At 39.7% G+C, this 25,142-nt stretch overlaps 1 protein-coding gene across 1 annotated transcript in view; it reads right to left on the minus strand.

The window, feature by feature from the left end:
- Positions 1 to 10,589, minus strand: part of LOC135466214 (sodium channel protein type 4 subunit alpha B-like) — a 35,007-nt gene extending 24,418 nt beyond the window's left edge. Inside the window, exons 1-11 of the mRNA XM_064743617.1 lie at positions 10,475 to 10,589; positions 8,385 to 8,726; positions 7,610 to 7,728; positions 7,217 to 7,303; positions 5,883 to 6,011; positions 5,068 to 5,159; positions 4,383 to 4,580; positions 3,538 to 3,595; positions 2,786 to 2,930; positions 2,031 to 2,195; positions 895 to 1,134 (exon numbers count right to left, since the gene is read on the minus strand). Coding sequence (XP_064599687.1) covers positions 895 to 1,134; positions 2,031 to 2,195; positions 2,786 to 2,930; positions 3,538 to 3,595; positions 4,383 to 4,580; positions 5,068 to 5,159; positions 5,883 to 6,011; positions 7,217 to 7,303; positions 7,610 to 7,728; positions 8,385 to 8,726; positions 10,475 to 10,564 — 1,665 coding nt within the window. The 5' untranslated portion in view covers positions 10,565 to 10,589. The remainder of the gene's footprint in view (positions 1 to 894; positions 1,135 to 2,030; positions 2,196 to 2,785; positions 2,931 to 3,537; positions 3,596 to 4,382; positions 4,581 to 5,067; positions 5,160 to 5,882; positions 6,012 to 7,216; positions 7,304 to 7,609; positions 7,729 to 8,384; positions 8,727 to 10,474) is intronic.
- Between the last annotated feature and the right edge of the window lie 14,553 nt (positions 10,590 to 25,142).

Consider the following 25,142-nt stretch of genomic DNA (forward strand, 5'->3'; position numbering starts at 1 on the left):
ATTAACGACAACCTTGAAGTGTGACAACTTTTCTCCTGCAGTGACGACTCGGGTCCAAGCTGGATGGATCATTATTCCCTTGTAATACACGAGTTCTAAATACGTTGACACAAATCGTCATCACAAAAAGCAGGAATTAACCATACAGCTACACAGGTTTGGCCCGAATTACACTGGCCGAGAAAGGAATACTTTTACAGCGCGAGTAAAGATGGACTATATATAAACATCCGGTATACAGGTTAACCTGACAATACACAATGGAGGAAAGTCAGTGTTTCAAAGGCTGATCATCCACATAAAATGCAAAGTACCATGATCTGAAGAACAAACACAGACGAAATATGAACAGCTAAATCACCGACACCTTTTTTGAAAGCTATAGGGAAGCTTTTAGGTATTAGTGATGTAACTGTGGACATAAGCAGGAGACGAGCTGAATCAGTCCATATACCAGACAACAGAATCAGTCATACACATGATTACAACCATATATACAGCACAAGTGAATCAGTGATACAAAATATAGCTTTGTCACTCCAGGGAAATTACGGTACAACTACTGCAGCAGTAGCAGTATTACATTTACTGAAAGAGCACAACTTATCCAGCGGTACAGTGGAAGGACAAGGTAACGAAACACTGACGCCAGTCGGTTGCATTCACAACCGTGACTTGGTTTCTTTGATCACTACAGGCTCGCCTGGGCGCCATGCAAAAGCCTTCAGGTACTTTCTGAAGACATCTATGGGGAACCTTTATAAAGTCGATGAGAGTTCGTCGTGAGGTCAATAAATGAAGTATAAAACACACACGGAATAAAAATAACTCTGATATATCAATACGTAGTTTGGACTCCAATTTGCGCCTATTGGAGGATATAATAATACCTACCCGTTTTGATTTGCCATTTGCTAAAGCTACACTAAGACGTCGCTGCACGTCACTGCTCGTCTCCGAGTGAATACTCAGGCGTTCTCTCTCGTCCAGTTTCTTCTCTCCATTTCCACAAGAGTCCAAACTACGACAAGAGAAATCCGACGGGCTTTTCACTATGCCCTGATGCCCCAATATTTCGCTGACCTCGTGCTCCAGTCGCTCGGCCATTTCCGCCTCTCTTCGTTCCTCCCCATGCTAAACCATAAGAAATGAAGCCAATATTATGAAGATTTCTTTTTTTATTTTTATATGATTGGCACTCAAGAACATTTTACTTATATCCCAGCATATCACGGTGGGAGGAAACTGGACTTGGGGAAACACACGACCATCTGCAGCAGTAGCAGTATTTTTTTATTTTTATATGATTGGCCTCTCTTCGTTCCTCCCCATGCTAAACCATAAGAAATGAAGCCAATATTATGAAGATTTCTTTTTTTATTTTTATGTGATTGGCACTCAAGAACATTTCACTTTTATCCCAGCATGTTACGGTGGGAGGAAACCGGGTTTGGGGAAACGCACGACCATCTGCAGTTTGCTGGAAGACCTTTCAACCTACGACCAGAGAGAAAACTCAAGCGGCAACTGGTGAGAGGCTTCTGGGTCAATGTGTATACCTATCACCTTAATTCCTCGGACACGGAGGCCTCGAATATGTCAAAGCTCTACTTCATGCTGAACAAGACACCACAATTACTTAAGCCAGTGAAGATCATTTATAATTGAGCGTATCACATTTTTAGTTCTTAATTTCATCTGCTAGGGTTTTAACAAAGCTCTACAACTTGAGACCACTTTCGATCTCTAAAGAAAGAAAGCATAATTCAAAAGAATTATACGGGCATATGCGCATTGTGTGTGCACACTCCAGCATCCAACATGTTCGCGTGCGCAAGACCAGAAAACTAGTCAACATTTGCCTGAGCCACATTCATTTAAATACATACAAGCAACTATCTAATGTTTAGCATATTATACTAATTGTACGCGTCCAAATAATCTTATTCTGCCTCTGACTGAAATATGCTGGAAAACAGAGGAACGTTATCGACTATCTAAGGCTGTCTGATGGATTGGTCATGCCTCACCCGTCGCTCGGCCTCCTCTTCCTCGGCGTCCGCTTTGTCCTGCTTCTGCTGTTCGTCGTAGGACATTGTGACAATAGCTAAGATGAGGTTAACCAGGTAGAAGGACCCCATGAAGATGACGAGGACAAAGAAGAGCATGTGCCAGGGACCCTGAGCCCGCAGCGTCTAGGAGAGGATAGCGAAACAAAAAATCAATCTTTATCACAATAACTATTTGGGTGTAATAAACTGCATTTCAAATAAATTTCAAACACGACTAAATTACTCATTTTACCTGATTTTGAAAATTCGCTTCATCTTCAGAATATGATTTAAAGTTTGTTTGGAAAGTAACGAAAATGTGAGTTTCATACCTGAAAGAAATATTTTATGACCTTTGGTTTTCGTCTTTAAACTTACATTTTTGCGTGCTAATGTTTACCTCATAATAAGTGCACATTTTATTTCATGGCGCTTGGGCCAATTCGTATGTACCAAATGAATAAACAAATGAAACACGCGTGAGGCAAATTGAACTGCACAGCTAGGGGCATATTAGGAGGACAATAATCGAATAATGGCTGTGTATGCTGTGGGAATAAAATTTCAGAACCGACTGTTATCAGTCAGATGAAATTTTAAAAAGACCATGTGAACGAAATGCACACTCTCATAATTAAGAGCTATTTTTCCTGGCTAAAATTTATTCAATCGCCCATCGTAACATTTCCAGTTGAAAACATATTTACATAAGTTTTCATGCCGTATGGACTCACCAACTGATACAAGCTTTCCCAGTAATCTTGCGTCATCAGGCGGAATGCACATAACATGGCCCAGCCGAAGTTGTCAAAGCTGGTATAGCCATAGTTAGGGTTTGGCCCAACTTCCTTGATACACGAATAGTTAGCTGGACATTCCCTTCACGAAAGCAAGACAAGCGCAAATGTATAAAAATTATTAAATTTAAACAATCAGTCACTGTAGTAAGTGTATCACAATGCAATGGTAGAAGTGACGTGGGTCACACAAGGATTCAAACTCATTTCTCTGCAGCCGAGGACCAGCGCTCTACCGCTTGATACTGGTATAAGCACTGAAAAGCTGCCCCCGTTACACTCCTCCCCACTTAAATCCTTTCCTTCTCCCAAGACACACCCACGTTGACACGCCCAGAGCCTCACGCTTCTTGGAACCCGTTAGGTCACAACACCAGTGTAATGGTCGAAGGATTTCACTATGTGGGTCACACAAGGGTTCGAACTCGTTTCTCTTCATCCGAAGTCAAGCGCTCTACCAACTGAGCTAAATGAACCTTCCCACCATCTACTGCTAGTATAAGAACAGGAAAGCTGCTCCCGTTACACTAATACTGATTTCTAATGTACTATTGCAAGGCGACAACGGGCTTGGCGTTGCAGTTATATATGTCAGTGTTAACATTACCATTTTTACATGAAGCCATCGTCGTGACCAATGAATTGCACACAGGGAAAACAAAGCAAAGAAAAAGGTTTTCACCCCTTACCCAGCATCAGTTGTGTTCCCACAGACGACAGGCTCGTCATGTTTAATGTACCAGTTTGCTGGAATCAAAAGGTCAAGGTTATCATGACCAATGTATATCAATCTATGGCCACTTCACAAAACTTCGTCAGTAATATTTCTCGTAACTTTTTTGTGAAGGACGTTGTCATGGTTATAGTGTCATTAAGCGACATCATTTACGAGAAAGGTTAAGAAACACTGATTTACGAAGTTTTGTGAAAGAGGGCCTGATGGTTAAAACTTCTGTAACTCCGGTTAACACCCGTAATTTCACCCTCCCCCTCCTAAGCTAACGTATCTCTCCCTCACACCGGTTTCTTCTACCAATTTTTGCTTACTGTTCAATCATTCACGGTTCGTTCATGTGTAAGTTATAGCAGTAAAAACTCCATTTTCTATATATGGCAGCTCACACATTTAAAACACATCAAAGTCATCCTATGTTAAGATTTGAAAGTCCTCGGTAGTAAATTTTCACATGCAGGTATTATACTTTTGCCTAAAGTTAACAACATTTTTTCACTCAGACCACAGTTTCTCTTTTAACAGGAAAATGAAGCTGGGTTCGTATTTAAACGGATAGTATCTTGCAACAGATTATGGAATCCATAATCTACATGCTCCTACAACACATGCGCCGTTCTCTTTACATCACTACCAACGAAAGCAAAATTTTCATTTTTCCTAAGCAAGCTTGCGTGCCTTGCTGGGTCTCCAAAAAATGTAGTGGCAGAGATGTAAAGCGAGAGTAGAGAGTAGCAGCTCATGTGATGTAAGGAATATGCACAATCTCAATGGGAAACATAATCAAGGGCGACAACTCACATTCGTTGAAAACATAATCGTGCCATTCTTGGTCGGTGAGGTTGTTGGGGATACTGTCAACACACTTGGATCTAAGCGCGCCCATATACAGCTGAAGGCCGACCAAGGCGAAGATGGACAAGACGAAGACAGTAAGGATCATTACATCTCTCAAACGTCTAACTGCTTCTAGTAAGGCCCCCACAATCGTTTTTAATCCTGACAAGGCACAAAGAGAAAATTATGTTTAAACCAACGAAATCAGCATAGACTCGATTGATTCCCAAACTCGTTCACATCAAATCTCTCTGACCAAAGCGAATGACTCCCTGATTGGTGCCTCTGACCAATGAGGTCGTGTGTTGAAATCCACATCTTGCTGTTTCTTTTGCATCAAGAGGCTTGTTCCGTAGATAGGTAGTATTCTCCGGGCACTGTCCTCCCGTGATCATCCATCAATACTTGGCTAAAATTAAAGTGTTCTAATTATTCGATTGAACAATCCGGATAGCAAAGAGTAGACGCTGGCTGTTCTCAATTAAGGTACCTAAGAAACCTCCTTATTTAAAGCTGGAGCCGCCCTGATTGACGAGAGCTGGTCAGGGATTAACTGTTTTTGGTATAAACACTGTGGTTTATGATGTGAACGCTGATAAAGTCCTAAATCACAATGAAAAGAATAGCGACTATCATTTTGCCAACTCACCTGGAATAACAGCTACTGTTTTAAGCGCTCGTAAAACTCTAAATGTTCGTAACGCTGACAGATTACCTAAATCCAACACCAAGGTCAAATATCTGCAAGAAATATATATAGCACCTTTTATAAACAGTACTGACATAAGAAATTCTTGGATTGATTTGTTCATACGTAGAGCTGCTTTTTCCCTTATGCGGGGGACAAAAAACGTTTAATCCTGCATTTGCCCAGCATCATTCCGGCATCCATCACAGGAGATCACACGCGGATCACTGATTACAGCAGGTTATGCTACATAATGCTACATGAAGAAGGCCATCGCCCACCTGAATATTCAGAAGCAAGAATACAGCAAATGACTGGCAAGGCGGTTCTGCTTTTCATACCTTCATAAAACATATAGCGCGCTAGCGCAGCGTGATGACCCAGGAGTCTCTCACCAATACGGCTGCTGTGACTTCAAGTCCAGCTCATGCTGGCTTCCTCTCTGGCCGTAAGTGGGAAGGTCTTCCAGCAACCTGCAGATGGTCGTGGGTTTCCCCCAGGCTCTACCCGGTTTCTTCCCACCATAATGCTGGCCGCCGTCGCATAAGTGAAATATTCTTGAGTATGGCGTAAAACACAAATCAAATCATATAAAATCATACAACATACATTGAAGCGTAATGACAAACCTAACATTGGTACACGTTAGACGCACAAAAAAGCAACTGATACATACAAGCAGCTGTGTGGGAATTGGAATACGTACATTTAAGACAGAATAAGACACTTAAATTGAAAGTAAAGTGAATACACAAAAAATATGGTAAAATACTCACGCTAAAGTTATAACTATAAAGTCTAACCAGTTCCAGGCATCTCGTAGATAGGTGAACTGCCCCAGGATAACTCCCCGAGCAATGATTTTAATTAATGCTTCAACTGTGTATATACCACTAAACACTGGCCTGTAACACAAAGAAATGTATGTATTGTAGAAGTATTCATACAAAACAAATATACAGGTTAAAATACTTTACTTATTCACTTTTTGTTCTTAGCCCTATGCACAGGAATTTTTCATTTTAACGATGGCGGTCAGTTTTAAGGGCGGAGAAACCGGCGAGTTCGCGTAAAACACCGACTGGGCAAGTTACCGACAAACACAGATACCTACACCGTACTGGTGGAAGACAACTGGTCTTTAATGAAAAATAGACACACAAGGCCAAGGATTTTCCGAGGCTGGGATTGAACCCCTACCTCAGTAAAATCCTGTGGCAGAGAAATAATGTAATATATATGCATTGAAACATATTTGTTATTAACCTGAATCAAGATTCAAACATACTGCATGGGTGTAACATTGACATTCAAAACCACAAAGACATGAAAACAAGCAGGTTCAGTTCTGAAACTGTTTTTAGTATTATCGGGTGATACTATGGCATATTGCCCTGACTAGTTATGCTTTTCAAAATATTCGCGATTACTACGTAACACAAGTGGAAATCGATGTTTAGAAACTCGCTGGCTAAACATAAATGAAATTGAAAGAGACTGTGCTTAGTGACTCTCCTTGCTGTACCCATAAACAACCTGGTCCTGGGATCACAAAGCGCTCTTGGACTAAGTCAAAATTTTACCTGACTTTAAAATTGTTATTTCTTACGAAACACAGTCAAAGTATTTTTGACAAAGTAAACTCTGGATAAGTTACTGTAAAAAAATTTCAGCTAAAGTAACGGAAAAGAATATGTCAAGTTTAATGATTGAAATATTGACTGAAGTCTAAGACTCTCTTCGTGATCCCATGGCCTGATCCTTAATAAAGCGGTTTCACATCGTCATTTGTACCCCTGAGGACACTGATACGTCATCACTTTGCGCGTTCTCTATGAAGTATATCGTTGTACACAGACCATCCCTGTGTGTGTGCATGCGCACACCCGGGGATGGTCGTGTGTGTTACATCGGATTGTAAAAGGAGTGAAAAAGCAAACATTATTTTCGCAAAGTTTATTCGTGTGTAAGCAAACTATAAAGCAAACTTATTCGTAAGCGTGGGCTTATATGTATACGTAATTTTGCGAAAACTCTTTAACATACGTAGTGAAATCGTAGTAAAGGCGTGAATACCAGTAAATAAATAAATGAATAAATAAATACTCACTCAGACTTGTCCGACAGATCTTTGTTGGGTAACGTCATAAACACACAATTCACCATGATTGTTAATATGACTAGAAGACTGAACAATGTGAAAACAGTTAAGGTCTTTCTGAGCATTAGCAATAAAAACTCTTAATTCCCGAGTGGTATAAAGTCTGAAGCCTTGGTTTATTAAGATGCAAGGCTGCAATGTTTTTCTTTAAGGAAATAAAACAAATCCAAACATATTCGCCTTGATGCTTATCAATCAATTAAATTCTTCTTTAATGACAAACTTCAGGTAACCCAAATTGCATTGTTTAAACCCGTGTTTATAGTCTTAACTTATCTTAACTTATAACATTAGGACTACAAATAAATTAAATAAATGTCAGCAGAATTGTGTCAAGGATATGGATGAACCAGTATGTAGATGGCTACTCTGCGTATAGGGTTGAAGGGACTCAGCAATTTCAAGGTGTTTTCTGCGCAGAAGCGGAACAGCGTTTTGTCTCGTCCAATCACACAGAATGTCTGAAATGGAAACGGTATACTTAGTCGAGAAAGACAACAACAACAACGATAACATAGGGCCCAATTTCACAAAACTTCATACATGTTTTAATTTTTGGCTTCTACATTTCCTCCTTAGTCACGTCGCCTTATGGCACTGTAGCCATGAAAAAATGTTTGACGAGAAATTTGACTAACGAAGTTTTGTGAAAGATGGCGAATCATGTTTTCGTTCATCTTTTCTCTATAAGTATGCGGCTTTAGAACCATAGTATTCTCTAAAGAAAAAAGCACCTTTACTTTAAGCAGTATTATTCTGACTAAATACATATATGGATCGTTCGCGAAGCCTGACGTTCGTTGAAGACCAATATGGTGTGCATATCTGTAAATCAGTGACCTGTGGCAAGCCACTGACGAACATTCCCATGTGTAATTTACAGATATGCACATCGTATTGATGCTCGCATACAAGTTAATTAGTCATGAGTCCACGGCGTTAAACAGCGGTAAAATCAAGCTCTTGTTAGGTACAAGATATAGGCCTAATAACAGCAGAAAGGCTTTTGAAACTTATGTAATCGAACAATCCACAAAATTGAAAACCTGTACTCTATCAAAAGTTTAAGACACATGTTACTCAAACATACATGTATTTTTTCTACAGAAAAACTAGCCTTTTTGTTGTGATAATACTCGTCCAAATCTTCCAGGGGGCGCCCCACATACTCCAAGGGGAAGTAATCATCATAAGATGGCGGCAGTTTCTTGCCCGCTTCCAGTTTAGGGTTCGGCTTTAGCTCGACTTCTTCCGTCGTCGACTCGGCATCTTCGTCGTCTGAATCGGCCACTTTTTCCGCCCTCTTATTGGCGCGCTCTTCGGCGATACGCCTCTCAATATTGAAGAGGGTGTCACGTGTGAACGGACGGAAGAGCTTCTCCTCCATCCTTTCACACTGTGAAGCACTCATTCTGTCTTTCTTCTTCACAACTTCATCTGAAACATACAAACAAATACACTTAATTAAACAGAAAATTAACTGCCAAAACAAAAAATACCCTTATACGGTGTCATGTTTACAGTGTCACAGGACAACTCAATTCAACTAAGCAATCCAAAAGATCACCTTCAATATCTGATGCTATCATTAATAAAATTGCTGCTGTTTAGCATAAAATATTTGATAAACTAACGCATTTCATCACGGCTATTAAATATACATATTAGAAAAAAGGAATAAGGCGTTAAAGTTATATACAGAACCAACGTTGATTGGTTGACCGATTTCGTGGGTGAAATCAAGCGCCTTGGTCACGATTAAATAAATGTACAGTACCTAAATTTCAGCTTAGTCTAGCAAGGCGTAGCGTTGACTTGCCAGTCCTACACCAACCAATCAGCTACGATTCTGTACCTTTACGGACAAGAACCTAGTGGTGACTACAGGTATAAGGCGCACACTTACATACGGTCATCAGTGGCTAATTGATATAAAGCACCCTCTATCGCTGGTCAGAATCCAGTGGGATGTTCTATGTTCGTCTGTGACTTTAGTTTACCATCGAAATGTTTGTCAGGAACCTGACTCAGTGAGGCGGATGATTCCAGCCCAATAGTCGACAGCTACAGCTATTAAGGGAAATAGAATCGAAATAGGGTTTTCTGGGATAAAATCTACAGCCTTGGTCACGCTTGAATAAATGTGCCATGCGTAAAATTCAGCTTATGCCTGGACTTGTCTATGTCCCAAACCATCCGCCAATCATCGACAATTCTGTACCGTTTAATGATTACATAACAGTGAAATCTAGCCGATAAAGGTATTTCTTGAATACATTAGTCAAACAAATAACAGATCAAACATCAGAGCCTCGTGAGATATTTTCCGAAACTTAATATGGGAAAAGTTATCCTTCATCCTTCATGATATCAAACCCAACGCGAATTCATTTTCCTATGTTTCTAATAATGATGCATGGGCCTCAATGGCCGAGAGGTTAGCACTCCAGCGCGGCGATATGACCCAGCAGCCTTCCACAAATGTGGTCGCTGTGATTTCAAGTCCAGCTCATTCTGGTTTCCTCTCCGGCCGTACGTTAGAAGGTCTGGCAACAACCTGCTGGTAGTGGGTTTCCCCCGGGCTCTGCCCGTTTTCCTCCCATAATAATGCTGACCGCCGTCGTATGAGTGAAATATTCTTGTGTACGATGTAAAACACCAATCAAATAAATTAATAAATAATGATGCATTAATCACCCATCAAAACATGTTCATTACTTGTCGCTGTTATCATATAAGCCATTAACAAAAATAATCAAAAATATTATTGTTTCGCCTCTATATGTTTACAACTGATATGTAACTTTCACACTGACAGTAGTCCGTGTGGATACGGTTCAAGTGACCCAAGAGAAATTATTAAACATGGGCATTTCTGTATCACGTATGGGGGTGGGGGGAGGGTGGCGAAATAGAAATAATTCAGACAAACATATTTTGTAATTTCAGAACATGACTCTGTTCAAATTCTAATGTAGTCATCACGTGACTTTTCAGCGGGTCTTATTTACTGTATTCTTGGAAGTCGACAGTTTTCTCCACTCCGATCACCGCAACCAGCTGGAAGTTTTAGGATAAACACCTTCATGTAAGCTGGGGAAATCCGCTTCCTGGGGATTAAAACACGTCAATAGGCCGTGTTTTTATCGATTCACGCAGTTTTTTATTCGCACATTTATGTAACTGTCCGCGTAATGGCCGACTTACCTGTAGTATTGAGACCGAGGCACGCGACTCTTTCCTGTCACGTGACAGTTCTCCATGCCCCTTCACCAAACCTGACAACAACACACACATAAAAAATGAAAGGGAATTGCAAGTCGGGGTTTTAAGAATACTTCTTTTTCAAATTAACGAAGAAAATATTACGAATAAAACTAGTACTGAACACCTTGATGTCTGACAAGTTATTTATCTTTTACTTGCGACGTAGTAGCAAGGTAAATAAAAGCATACGTAAAGTATGTTTAATGAATGATAGATGTAACTCTACGCCGTTGAAACAGATCGACTTAATCATTCTGTGAGAGTCTATGCAAGTCACATATTCAACGACATTATAAATTCGACAGACTGTATGTCAGATAGAATGCCCAACGTCTAAGCATGTATACTGAGATCTAATGACACTGACAGAGTCAGGTTTACTGCAGTCAAACGATCGTCTTTTGAGAAGACCCACATTTCCCTCTTTCCTACAATACCCGAGATGATTTCTTGAGAGAATGATACTGAGAAAATGACAGGTGCTGTTGTTGTTGTTATGAGTAGACAAATCCGCCTCATAGAAGAACTGTTAGACTCCATTTAAATCTCGCCTTTGCACACTACTACGCCATTTGCATAAATGTCTAATATTTCGACGCGTGCATTTTGTAAATCATTCGATCGTAATGTTCAAATGTACAAACACATGTATATTATTATGCGTCCTATATATGTATATGTTTCCCACTAGTTAGTTATATTAGTTATATAATTCAACAGCAGGTGCGAAATCCGACAATATCGACCCATGAAAAGCACCACATGCTTACAGGCTATCGCGATATGAAGTTTTTTGTTGGCAGATCTGTGTATAAGGCTGTCCATGAAGATTGCTGCCATCTGATAACATGGAGAGATACATATGTCCTGAGCAACAAAGATGGCTACAGAATCCAAACAGAGCAGCTATTTCACACAGAATAGGGCACTTCTATACCATAAATCTAAATGGCTCGGCACTGTGTGATTTCTTTGAAAGAATTGAATCTTGAGACCTATATTGGGAGCGTGATGGTTATTCTACAGTGCATCGGCCAGCCAGGTGTACAGGGCGAACAACTACCTTAACTTACCTTAACGGTTTGAGAAGCTGTTTTGAGGCGTCACCAAAGAAATTCAATTCACGACGGTATTCCATATAAAACGCCTATATTTGCGTCAAATTTCAGTGAACGTGAGTGACACCACGCGTCAAGTGGAACAGTACCAGCACAACGGCTGAATAAATATGTGAGACTGAGAATCCATCTACCTGCATGCAGTGAAACGTTCTACGGTGTGCCAGATGGAAGGACAGCGCCTGTTGGTATACATGACACCTGTCAGTCATTTTACCCTCAACACATTGGGATTAAGTCGAACAGCTGCACACTTGCACCACGACGTGTTAAGTCGTATGCGACAATGAAGAGTGGCCAGGCTCACGTGCGTAGATACTTAATTAGGTCAATCACAATCTACATTCAGGTCACTCTTTAAGCATCAGACACGAAAAACCTTGTACATGTCACATTTTATGAAAAGCGATCGAACAATATTTTTAATAAACAGTTGTTACATTAAGACACACATGTTACATAAGATCTGTTGAGATCTACATTTCTGATAATCGCGGCACATTGTCCTTTACCCATAAATCTGTTCACCGTGGTAAGGCCAAATCAAATCAAATCAACACTGAACGGGCATCATAAATTGATGTTAACTACCAGTGCATATTTTCCAAGAGGAAAGTAAATCGCCACACTTCCAAATGGCGAAAATTTTTTTTAAATCTCCACATGTATTATGTGACGTTTCCAGACAAACATGCGATAGGTTAACATCTTATTATAACCACATACTATTTTGCCACCTTCTGTTTGAAGTTCAGAAAATGAATGTAAAAGCAAGACGAATTTAAAATCAGAAATCGAACCTACTACGACATTTTTCAAAATGGAACAATAGAAAAAAAAGTTTCTAATACACACCATAGTTTTTTCCGAACGGCAAATATACATATATAGGGTCCAGTTAACTCTCAAAAGAGTTCTGCATATGCTCCGCTGTACCAGGTAAATAACAGGTAATTATTTACAGCTTTTATAGGCTACTGTGTGACCCCCCACTAACCCCATCCACCCCACAGAGAGTGATAATGGAATGACGGCGCCAAGTCAGTGGAGCAGTCATCGGCGTTTGGGTGACAGATGGTTCCTATTTTGATACAAAGATCTCACTGCAAGAAAGTAAATTGTTTTCCTGGCTATTACAAGCATTGTAAAAGACGAGGACCAAAGTGACTGTGTAATAAGGGACAGATCGTGACAGAGTGGTTGAGCTATTTCTCTTCCAATCGCTGGGACACACGAGGTGTTGGATCAATCCAATGCTATAACGAGTCGGCAGTGGATTTAGGGCCTTTTTGGTTGGCAATATATACATCAAATGTCTTTCGCCCAATACGCAGGTTTCGAATATGACGTCACGACAACAGAGTGACGTCCCTTTGTTATATAACGTCGTCGCTTTACGGCACAGTAGGGCCAATCTGTTAATTTTAACATGGGGTCGTACATAGAATATAAAGTACTAATTAAAAAGCATTATTATTTATTTAACTGATCTTCTGAATCATGTTTTTGGATGGATTTGGGTTCCCAATATTGCAAAAATAATGATGTTATCCCGGTACTTTGATCTAAACACGATCAGTGCCATGTTATAAGATAGGCAGTTAGCCGTACCGTCCGTAAAGTGGCAACGTCATTTTGCAATAGGACGTCACTCTGTTGTCGTAATGACGTAACTCGAAAACTGCGTATTGGGCACGCATCTTGAGGTCGGTCTGTGGATTAACATCTGTGTAACCGATGACAAAGTTCATCAGTTACTCGCCAGAGATCGGTGGTTTACCCCGGATACTTCCGCTTTTCCACCTATAGATCTTACCCCAGTTGTAAAAGTGAAACATTCGTGAATACAGCGTGTACCCGAATCGAATAAATAAATAAATAAATAAAAAAATAAATAAAAAAATAAATAAATAAATAAATAAGATTGGCAAACACAACTCGATAAAATAATTATGCCAGGGTGTCGAGTGACTATAGGTGCTTTTAGGGCTTAATTCATTAAATGTTGAAGTAACTAATGCTATATCATTACACCTGCAAATCAAGTCGCCTTTGATCACCTGGAAAATCTTGTATTAGTTTACACAGACAGCCAGAATTATTACACTAGTTCTTAACATGGACCAAACAGCAAAAGTTTTTCAACGATTCCGTAATTTTTTAAGCTATTAATAGTGATATTTTTATTATGTAAATGATCTCATGCACAATTGTATCATGTAACGAAGGCTAAAGAGAGGTGGTGATGAAAGGGAATCACAAGCTATGTAGTGGTGAACGTAGCTGAACAAGAAAGAAAGAAAAATAAATAAAAAACACAGAACAAAACAATATAAACTCTGTTGAAGGTGATAGGATATCACCTCAACGTCAATGATAAATATACAATTTTTCGAGTAGATCAGTCTTCCGCTTTTCCGCTTTAGTGCTAATCTGAATGTCTAATAACCTTCACAGTCACAAAACAGTATAACACGTAATGTGTCTGTTTGAGTTGTCAGAGATATTCAGTATGTATTTAATGGTAATTTATCACACAGTGCAAACTATTCTTTCCCACCAGCAATAAAGCGTACATCAAAAGGAATGTAGTATCGCCGCACCTAGCTCCACAACGCCAATAAATATATACATCTAGGTTGAGGTGACATACACAATCTGGTCGCACATTTTTATCGAAATTGCAATTAACTTATCGATCTATTGATTCACCTATTTTTAGCCAGACGGATCGACCCGATTCTACATGCGTCGCATGCGCAGTTAACAGTAGAGACCATTATGACTGGGCAGGTGTAGGCCTAATAAGGCAGGGTTAGTGTAGTGAACGAAACGCGTCGAATCTTTCATTGTAAACAATGGCAATAACCCTAAACCACCCACCCCAGACATTCATAGTATGGAATACTTGTATGCACACGTCAGCGTAACATGCCATGCACCTAGCCATTTTCCCTGAATAGTAAAAAAAATATGCTGACATTTTGTTGTAAAATGAAACTCTTGACTTAACAATGATAATGCGCCGCGAATCGGAAATTACTGTTCGTGCGTAATTATGTATATTCTTTAATTGTGTGTAGTTACTTGACATATGCGGTGATAATCCAAAAGACAGTCGGCAGATACGAAGCATCCAACGACATATATGAGGCTGTTTAGACAGTTACCCTTATCAACCTGTGTTGTTATTCATATGCACTCAGGATTGTTTATAATTACGAAAGATTCTTCTAAGGCCTTTATTCTTACAACCCACACAGCAAGATACAGCAGAAATCAGTTGTGGCTTGCGATTACCCTGACACTGTTATATTTTGTCGTTTATAAAGTCCATTATAATTTTCAAATATTTAAATCACTTTAATTCCTTTATAACATATATGGGACCACGTAGCTGTGTTATTAATGCAAAGCGCGTAGAACAAAATAAAAGTTTCAAATTTGCGGCCGTGATTCAATATAATTCTGGATTTAGGAATTACAAAAAAACCCGTATATTACACTGTTACTACCTGCAATATTGTTGGCTCAAATTCAAAGAGGCAGTATAGTTTTTCATTGTTTATCGTGTTTATTTTTAAGGTAACGGCTTGCACTAGATAACGATGCAAACGAAGTTTGTAGAGAAGGTATAAATATCAACGCTTCAAGAATAATAGCCACAAAACTCTAATATAATTTGCAATTCAAGGTTGCTTTAAACAAAACCGCTGAAAATAACATCACCTATTTTTTTAATAGAGTTCACAAGCTATAGGTTCTAACACCTCGAGCATCGACTGAATTTGCGATCTGCATAACAAATAGTGCCTCCAGAATAATATTTAAAATTAGATTAATGTTTGGACGTTTTCATAAATTATAGATGAATATAGGGCCAACGTTAAAATATAATTTAACCACGAAACCGGCCAAATTCTCCTGAAACACATGTTATAGATGACAACTGAAGTTTTATTTTGTGTTTTAGAGAATAAACTTGCCCAGAAGCACAAACCATCCAAAAGTAATTTCAAACTAATCCAGAAATGCTCAAATTTAGTGTAAGTTAAAAATGAAAAAGTTAGTTTCAGTGGTTGGCTTGAACTAAACCACATCATATTATGTGCCATAATTGTGTTCACACAGGTATCCAGCTGATTCTATAATCCTACAGTCCTTCAGGTAACACTGTATATTTGTATTATTTATTTAACCGTTAATTGTTTAACACTGTACTGAATGAAGGGAGGAAGCCGGAATGTTTGGAGTGTTTGTTTATTTCACGAAAAATATACACACTATATTAGTGGAGACCAGCGATCTTCAACGAAATTTAGGCTGCGCCATCCCCACAAGTAACACCTCCTTGTAACCATGGGCGCCATGAACAGTGGAAAGCAAGCGGAATGGCAAATTCCCAGTGCACGCCAGGTTTGATCCCGCGACTGGAATGCAAGTGGCTTAGTTGGTGTAATACCATATAAGAACGGTCCGATGGCCACTTAGTGTAGCTTATAATATGGCCATCCATATCCAAGATAGGAGCTCATCCAGGGAGTTAACCGATTCCATAATGTCTTGTAATGTATTTTAGGATCGTTAATAGCTACATTTACCATTATCTTGGCTAACACACCCACAAAAGGACGCGCAAGGAACCCATTACTTGATGCGAATATCACATTTACGTCAAGGGGTGAAACATATTTACAGCAATTGCCTGAATTGCCTGAGAATATAGGAGCTAAAACATAACCCTACAACGTGTATGATTCCGCCTGGGAAAATAGGTCCATAGAATATCGATCCTGTTGGTCTTGTTTGAAGGTAGTGTGGAAGAACAGACAGGTGCGTGAATCTCGAACAAGGCGTGGTTTGGTAGCAAGAGTTTCAGGATTCGATCTATTCCAACAGATGCAAGATACGCTAGTGAAGGCCATGGTGAGGTGAGATACACAAATGAAGGCGTTTCATAGGCGAGATATGCAGATGAAGGCGGAGGACTTGCGAAACACACAAATTAAGGCGGAAAATAGGCGATACACACATGAAGGCACAGGACAGGCGAGATACACAAACGAAGGCGTAGGACAGGCAAGACACACAATAAAGGCGGTGGCCAGGCAAGATACGCAAATGAAGGCGGTGGTCAGGCGAGATACGCAAATGAAATCGATGTACACAAATGATGGCGTTGGTCAGGAGAATATAAATACGATCTGTTCCGTTCTAAGATTATCATGTAAAGTGTATAAAGTTGATAACACTAAAAACTTAACAGGGATAATTATTTTTAAGTGTATTGTGGGAGTCTGCACAGGGAATTTTCTCGGTAAATACATATTTTTTTCTGTAAACATCTATACATTATAGAGTACATTACACCTTTGTTGTACACCTACATTATGTTCCACCCTTGAAGACAACATGCCGCCAGAGACGGCCCTCCAAGCAGCAAGATTTGCAAGCAGAGGGCAGTTCTATTCTGCTTTTTTCTTTTGTTTTCCAGGCAAACATATACAACAGAGAAGAATAGAGACTACAGAAATTAATTAATTAGCGAAACCCGAAGCTGCATAAACTAAAGCCAATAACACACCACTGCACCGACATTTTTCTATATCCTAAAGCTAATTGATATTCACACCTGATAATAAAATATTTAATCCCATCATTTTCGGCATAGTTTCACTTTTCTGCGTCAAGGGAGGTCCCCAGACCGAGTGTATTATACTTGAAACTAACAATGGCTTAGATTAACGATGTCACGATGCCGAATCCTGGGTCAGTTGTATTGGCTGTGGCGTTACGTCAGTGGCTTAAAACATGGTGTTACATTATAATTAAATAAATTTTGGTTGATTTTCAGTGATTGTCAAATTGAATGTTTTTGTCTTGAATTGATTATCTAAGTAAGATATTTTAGTAAGAATTTTGTCAACTAACCAGTTTGCTGATCGAGGTAAATAGAAGATTACTGAACAGTCACAGGCATGTTATGATTATTACACATGGGAAAATTGCCTTCATTTATCTTGTGTCTGTGTCTGTTATGATATATGATGATCGAAACCAAAATGACAAGATTTGAAATCATTAGCAAAGCATTACATTTTTGGAATTATAAGCACCAATCAATTATTTTGACATTGTCTTGACTTTGACGTTGAGTAGATACTTTGATCTGAACTGGATGGAAGTTTCCCAATCTGGTTAATAGCACTAGCTAAACATTTTAGGAGAAAAACACAATAATTGTTATTGACGGCAATATCACGTTGTGTGGCGAGAAACACATTTGTGTGGAAGAAGTGAGCGGATGCATGTAAATCGCCTGTTCGTTGGGGCAAACCTGCCTAATACGCATGCGCTTTCACGGGATCCGTTCATGAAGTAATAGCCATTTGTTTTCCACAGGGTGTATCTGTTACGTAAACGCTCGTGATCATCGGCGCCTGAACTCTCCGTGATCACGTAAAGCAAACAGTGGAATCTCTCGGTGGTATCTCATTCTAAACAGCCACCAATCGATAGCGACAGCGGGTCACTGAGAGCCCAGTAATCGAGGTGCAATGACGCGCAGTCTGGTGTTTTCAAACCGACTAGCTTCAAAGTCCTGGCCAACAGACTCAACAAGACATGAAATAGATTGCTCGCTTCGATCAGCACTCAGTTTTCTAACTAGCTATAGGGTTTTTAAAAGCAACCCAATCCCCAGAATCGGTGAATTTCTAATCCCTTAATCCAGGCAATTATTTCCATCTTACGCGACCACGCGACAATCTACTCATTCCTGGGATATGGCGAGATGCTTTCCTGTGGAATAATACCTCGGTGTTTCATAGTGATATATTTTATTCGCTGTCGACTGATCTTGGCAGATCTTTCCGGAGATCAAACAGAATTTAAACTCGACGACTGGGTCAAAGAAAGTGGCATTTTGACGAAAGCGCAGACTTTTAAGCTAACCCTTTCAAGAGGGCACAGCTTCGAGTACAAGTAAAATCGGATATCCGATATCTCTGCCGATGTGTTCGGTAGGTGCAAGGGACTAGTATCATATCTGACCTATCAAGGTACAGCTGAAGAAGCCGAGTTCATTGTCTATCAAGTGGCTGTCAGTGGCTGACTTTGCCGTTAAACTACAATCATGCGTCACCAAATCGAATTCTTCAAAGAGAATGGTATCGAGCTCGTTGGCTTATATATTGACGAGGAGTTAACAGAGCTGGTATTGACTCTCAGTCACAGGTATAGACGAATCCATTACTCAGAGAGAAAGTCTGTGAATTGAGCAATTCTAAGCATCTTCGTCAAATGTGCATTTTAATAAAATAATGAGGGCCAGTCTATTGAACTTCGGTTTTGAAGTCACAACATTTTTGAAGGTAAAGAAAGACCTTCTCTAAAATCCTTGCATATATTAAGCTAATCTGTTCTATTAGCTTTGAGAGAAAAAGTTCGAAGTTTCTTTTCTAGAGCAGTTTTCTTGTTTCTCTCAAGCGAAAAAAATCTAAGAAATAGGTCTCTTTTCCGCCGAATGGAACCGAATGCCATGATATGAATAACAAGCTCAAATATATAAATCGCACTGATTTATGATATCAAACGTATAATTCGAAGAACACGCTTGCATTGTTCAATCAGTTTACTTAACCGAGTGAATAAAAGCTAATGTGTCCTTCTTGGAGGACTACTTAAGGTTGGGCCAGTTAGTGCCACTGATTTTTCACGGCACCGACCTTCCCATATAGAAGGGCATTGTGCTATCTGAATAGGTGAGGGGCGGTATTTGGTTGTTATCAATGGGTCCTGTATCGACCTGACTGCCCGTAGTCCTACACAATAACCTTACAATCCTCAATTTAATGGCCTTCTCCACTCGCTTTTCACGTTCGTTGAAAACCAACGCCTGACTTGATGATAGCTTTATCTTTTCAGATGTACTTAATCCAACTGAATTTGCGCGCAGCACACCGCGTGGTTGTGTCCGCTGTGGTGCCAGTGAGAACAATTGGAGACGGCGAGGACAGTCTGCAAACTGATCGATGAAATCATCCCAGCGACACATCGGGCGGATTCTCGTGGAAATTACCCGCGAAAAACGGCTGGATCGTCGGTAGATCACTAACAAACAACGCTGATCGAATACAACTCCCTGGCATTTCCGAATTCACTCAATTGGCTCAATTCAGTCAAAAAGCACCCTTTGATATAGGACTAAAACCAAGATCAAATTTTGGAACAAATCAGAGGTGCACATTGAGGACTGAGTACCCTCGGGTGAAACTTTGAGTAGGCTGCTCAAAGAAGTTGACGTGCCTCGCATTGTCTCACATGTGGCATTTATCTAAGAATGAAATGGCACATAAAACAGATTCATATTTGGTTTAACGTTAAATCTGAGTTTCAGTTTGGTCGATCAGCAATATTACATCTTTTGCAGAGGACAGTGAAGTCGAATGAAGTTAAGTAGCGAGCCTGACGAGGTAATGACCGAAAGAATGATGAGAAGGTGCAAACATCTGCATGACATAGATACAAAAGCTGGTTACTGGAAGTTTTGGGTGTAAGGCAAGCAATTTCGGTGTGACGATAAAACGTCCAGTATACCTCATATTTATGAATAGAAAAAAAAACCCAAACAGAAGTACAGGCCGATAACAAAACTTCAGCAATTTATTTTTGGAATACTTTGATTCTTTAATTATTTTGGTTATTGTTGTACATCGTAATCTTATATGGTTTGTCCCCACTGTTTCAATTTAGATTTATAAGCCTTAGCCAGGCAAATCATAATTATTTTCTTGTTCTTTCGATGCTAGGGTTTTTAATACTGACACGAACAAGAATGCATCGGCATTTGCTTACGTATAGGCAGAAATACGTGATGCAAGGTGGGCATTTTGTACAGCTTCTCCGATGAGTGTGGGCGAAGAGTGAGAACAGCGATTTCATCCCTCCTATAGACAAACCCACGATAAAAAAATCTCTTCTACAACCATGAGAAATAATGAAATAATGTGTGTAGCACAAAACAGCAATCCGAAAAGCATTTCTCCTCATGTGGACGTTTAATAAATGAAAATGTCCAGGAAAGTGTACTGTGATATTGAAGGTAGAAGGTAAACACTTAAAGTTTAAACATTGTTCGATGCTCAAGGCAGGCTGGTGGTGCCAGGTAGTCCGTCTGCATGCTAATACCAATGGAGGAGGACTCCCTTATCGACGATTTCGCTCATGCCATCGGCCTGCTAATCCCATAGGGTACTCAGAAGATTTCAGACCTAAGAAGGTGATTATGGAGCTGTTGATAAAAACCACAAGCGACTGAATGGGAAAGAAATCTCTAGGTACTAGAACAACGTGCTTAGTCTTGCTTAAAAGCAGCAGGTCAAGAGCAACAGAAACGAATCCAACAAAACTTGGCAATTGGGGCGAATTCCCAAAGGCTTTTCTACTTCAAACGCCTGGTCGGAGAGGTCACACACTGTAGATGGCAGCAAATTGCAGATAACAGTGATGGTCGTGAATACTCTCACAGGAAATAAGCCCTATTAAGAAAGTTAACCTTAAAAAACCATGTAGAATAGGATGAAATAGCATATTTCTAGATCCTCCCTAATGCCGTGAAGAAGTTTGTCTTGGTAATATAAGTAACTGAATGTGGGTGTGTAAAAAATGATACGTGAAACGTATAGCTTAAATGCTGCACTTCCCTTTTTGGTTGTTTGGGTTAATCAGTGGGAAATACAAAAAGAGAAAGCATTTTTCGACTGGCTTAAAAATACTACGACAGTCAGGGTTTTGGTGCAGAAGGTTCCTCGCTGACGAAAGGGAAGGCGTGACATACTTAATTTTTAGCAGAAGTGACCTTAGATGACTTTCCATGAATGAGCTTATAATTTGAAGGATCATTTAACACGGTGCGAATCGGCAGTGCGCGCGACAATTTCTCCAGCCTGTGTAAAGACTATGGAAAGTGGAATTTTTAACATCAGTTATATCAAGCAAGAACTTTTTTGCCATGTTTTGCAATGAACATTCAAGTACGGCCTACGCTGGCGGATGGCCTCATTCAGAGAACAGTATGAGCAGATATGGAGCCTAATGAGTTTAATGTTTAGTCCATTAATGAACTGACTGATCGCCAGTAAAAGTTATTTTCTGCATGTCACTTTCTTCCATTCTGAATTGTGTCGTAAGAAACAATATATCGTTGAAAGATCAATCGGAAGAACGTCTCAACCATAAACATTTTGCAAAGCTGAGAAAGCATCTAATATAGGTCTGTTCATAAATGGTGATTTTCCAGATGCTTGGAGTTCATGTCATATAACTTGATTGAAAACCATAGTCACAAAAAAGAAAAGTCACAATGTCGCAAATAATTCAAGAAAACAGAAAAATATGTTGTTAGTGGCACTGTCTTTAGCTGCAGGAAATAGTGATACCAAATGAAAGTTTCACGCGCCATTTGCCTTTGCGCTTTGTCTCGCGGACGAGTGCTAACTGGTGCCAGGCAGGTTGGAGAGATATCCGTAGGGAGCAGAGGGAAGCACACTGCTAATTCAATCAATAGTGCTCCCACATATGATTTTCCAGGGTTTCTTTCATAAATATTGTAGTCTGAACCGTCAGTGCTGGAACCAATGGTCCGAGTCACGACGGCCCACCTGCCCTATTACGTCACGCCAGTGAGCGCTGTAAAAACAGGATTGAAACAGGCACGAACGCGAACTTCCGAAGATCCTAGTCAAATCCACTTCGGCCCAAAACTTGGCTGAATCCATGCAACGGTTTTGTTTTTTTCAAAAGGGAAAGTTTGACTTTGTTATCTAAGTTAATCCCCGGTTTACTGAATGCCCTTGCATCAAGTTTTATTAAGTACATTTACTGGACGTCTGTGTTTGCCAAACGTGCACAAATCTACTGATGTTTCCTTGGCGATGATTTTCTCATTATCCTCCATTTTCCACATACATAGAGAGAACCAGTCACAACCGTTTTTTTGCCCCTTTTATTTATTTTATTTATTTGATTGGTGTTTTACGCCGTACTCAAGAATATTTCACCTATACGAGGGCAGTCAGCATTATGGTGTGAGGAAACCGGGCAAAGCCCGGGGAAAACCCATGACCATCCGCAGGTGGCTGTCAGATCTTCCCACTTTTACTGTCCAGTTGTTTGATATAACTTGTTATCTATTAAGGGAGAGAAATCAAGCCTTCTTTCATAGATAAAAGTGCTATTTCTCACTGAAAAATACCAAATGTATTATTTCATTATCGGTATTACGTTGAAGGATGCATTTATTATAGTCATTCAAACAAGCACAGTAAGATAAATAAAAATACCAGAAATATTATTTTCTTGAAAACTTAACACCTCGATGACCAGCTTGTATGTAGGGTTTCCTCTTACCAGTAACGAGCACGTGTATGGTATCCAAACGCCACGCAATATACAGTACCTTATTACCTGTTGTCCTTTTAAGTACAGATATTGAAAGTTAACTTTCTCAAAAGGGAGAATCCTATGAGGACATAAAAGAGAAATCTTAAAAGATTCCAACAAATTACAATTGGATATTTCCGAGTTTCAGAGCCAAACGCATGGCATAAAATCTGTTTTTCAATCGAAACCTGCTCCAATGCAAATGGACACTTTCATTTCCCATACAGTGGTTGTAACTTGACTATGCACTATGTTTTACTCAATTATACTTAAACCATGGTGTGAGGGGCGTGTATTTTGTTATTTTTTAAGCATATACATGAACAATTAGAATAAAACCCTAGCTGAGGTAAACTGACAAATGGTCGGATTCACTGATAATACGAGTTATTAATTGCCAAACTGTCGCCACTTTACTGATTTTACTCTCTGTGCTGTAGTCTTCAGTGTTATATTTAGACTGCTACTCTCTTTACGACATGTGTTTCTGAAGGCCTGTGAGTATAATCAATCTGGGGATACTTGAAAAATGAAAATTAAAAATGATATAGCAAAACAGCCCAAAGGAAGCAATAAGCATATCTTGGTCCGTTGGGACTCGATGATCATGCTGTTACAACAGCCCACGATAATCATGCTATAGCGCTCGAAATTGTCCTCCCATGTATCAACAATGTTTTATCGAATACTGTCTCTTCTAAGATGACGTCATGACTTAACCAGGCCCCAAGGCTGTTAACTAATCAACCTGCTCGTCATCCATGCACACAAAATTACATTTTCCGAATTGAAACGAAACACGGGCTTGTGAGTCATTGCTTTCACACGTATTTTGACGTAGCGTGACATAACGCAATTTGACAAAACTAACCTGCCTGGCGCGTGAAGAATTCGCGTGATTCGTGCGTGTGTCGCCTGCTGCAACCGAATCACCGCCCTCTCCTGGCGAGCATCGCGTGAGAGTGTAAGTTATGGTAGACCAGCTGAAGTTTTGCAAATGCTTATACAAGATGTAAGCTTTCATCTAAATGATTGAGTAAGTGAGAAATGGCAGTGCCGGGTAATAACGCACAAACCTAATTATCGCAGTATAACAGGAAAATGATGTAGAAATCGACACAGCGTGCGACCCTCTGACCGAGGAGCCAGGCTATAGAATCAATATGCTCTCCCATATTAATATATGTGTGTATACAGATCAGCATAAAGGGCGTCGCAGACCTTCTAAACAAACTACTATACTGTATAAATGCGCTGAAACCTCTCTGACTGTTTATACATAAATGCATGCACATACTTGCGCGATCAGGGCCATGATTTTCTGGTCGAAAACCGCTCTGCCTTTTTCCTGCTGCGATAAAAGTATGCGCGTGATATCGCCAGATGTGCTTCTAGTCTTTACAGCTTCGCCTGGCAAATTTAGTGATAAACAGTAATATTAAAAACAGAGCAAGATCGATTTGTGGTTACCCACACACTCATAAACAATTCAAACAAATGATTCAAATACAAAAAACAAACAAACAGTATAAATAAAATATACCTACAGAAAACTAACATGAACGTGAGTCAAAAGCCCGTTGATTAATGCAGTTCACACTTTTCCAACAACAAAACAGTGAACAGTGCAAGGGTCAGCTCAGAGGTCAATTCTTATAGTGTGAAATGATCCAAGTGCCAATCTTGTATATTTGTAATCCCTGCATTTGTGTGTCATACTACCTGAGCAAGTACATAAAATAAATTCCCTCGAAAAAATGTCATGAAAGGTGTAAAATAATAATGGAACTTTGACGTAGGCTTGATCCAAAAATATAATTAGCTCATGATCAAATCCAGTGTCCTGACGTCATTGACTGCACAGGAGACAGTGGGAGTAAGTGAGTCGTTCAGTTTTCTGATAAATCGCTTTGGCATTACAACGGAGTGCAACTCCTATGGAAGGTAACATTCACTACACGTTCTTTAGGGTAAAATAACTATTGATGCGGTACCAATCACTGTCAGTTGTCATGGTTTTGACATGAAACTTCAATGATTTATTTGAT

Source organism: Liolophura sinensis, chromosome 6 (genome assembly GCF_032854445.1).
Source record: "Liolophura sinensis isolate JHLJ2023 chromosome 6, CUHK_Ljap_v2, whole genome shotgun sequence".
NCBI lineage: Eukaryota > Metazoa > Mollusca > Polyplacophora > Chitonida > Chitonidae > Liolophura > Liolophura sinensis.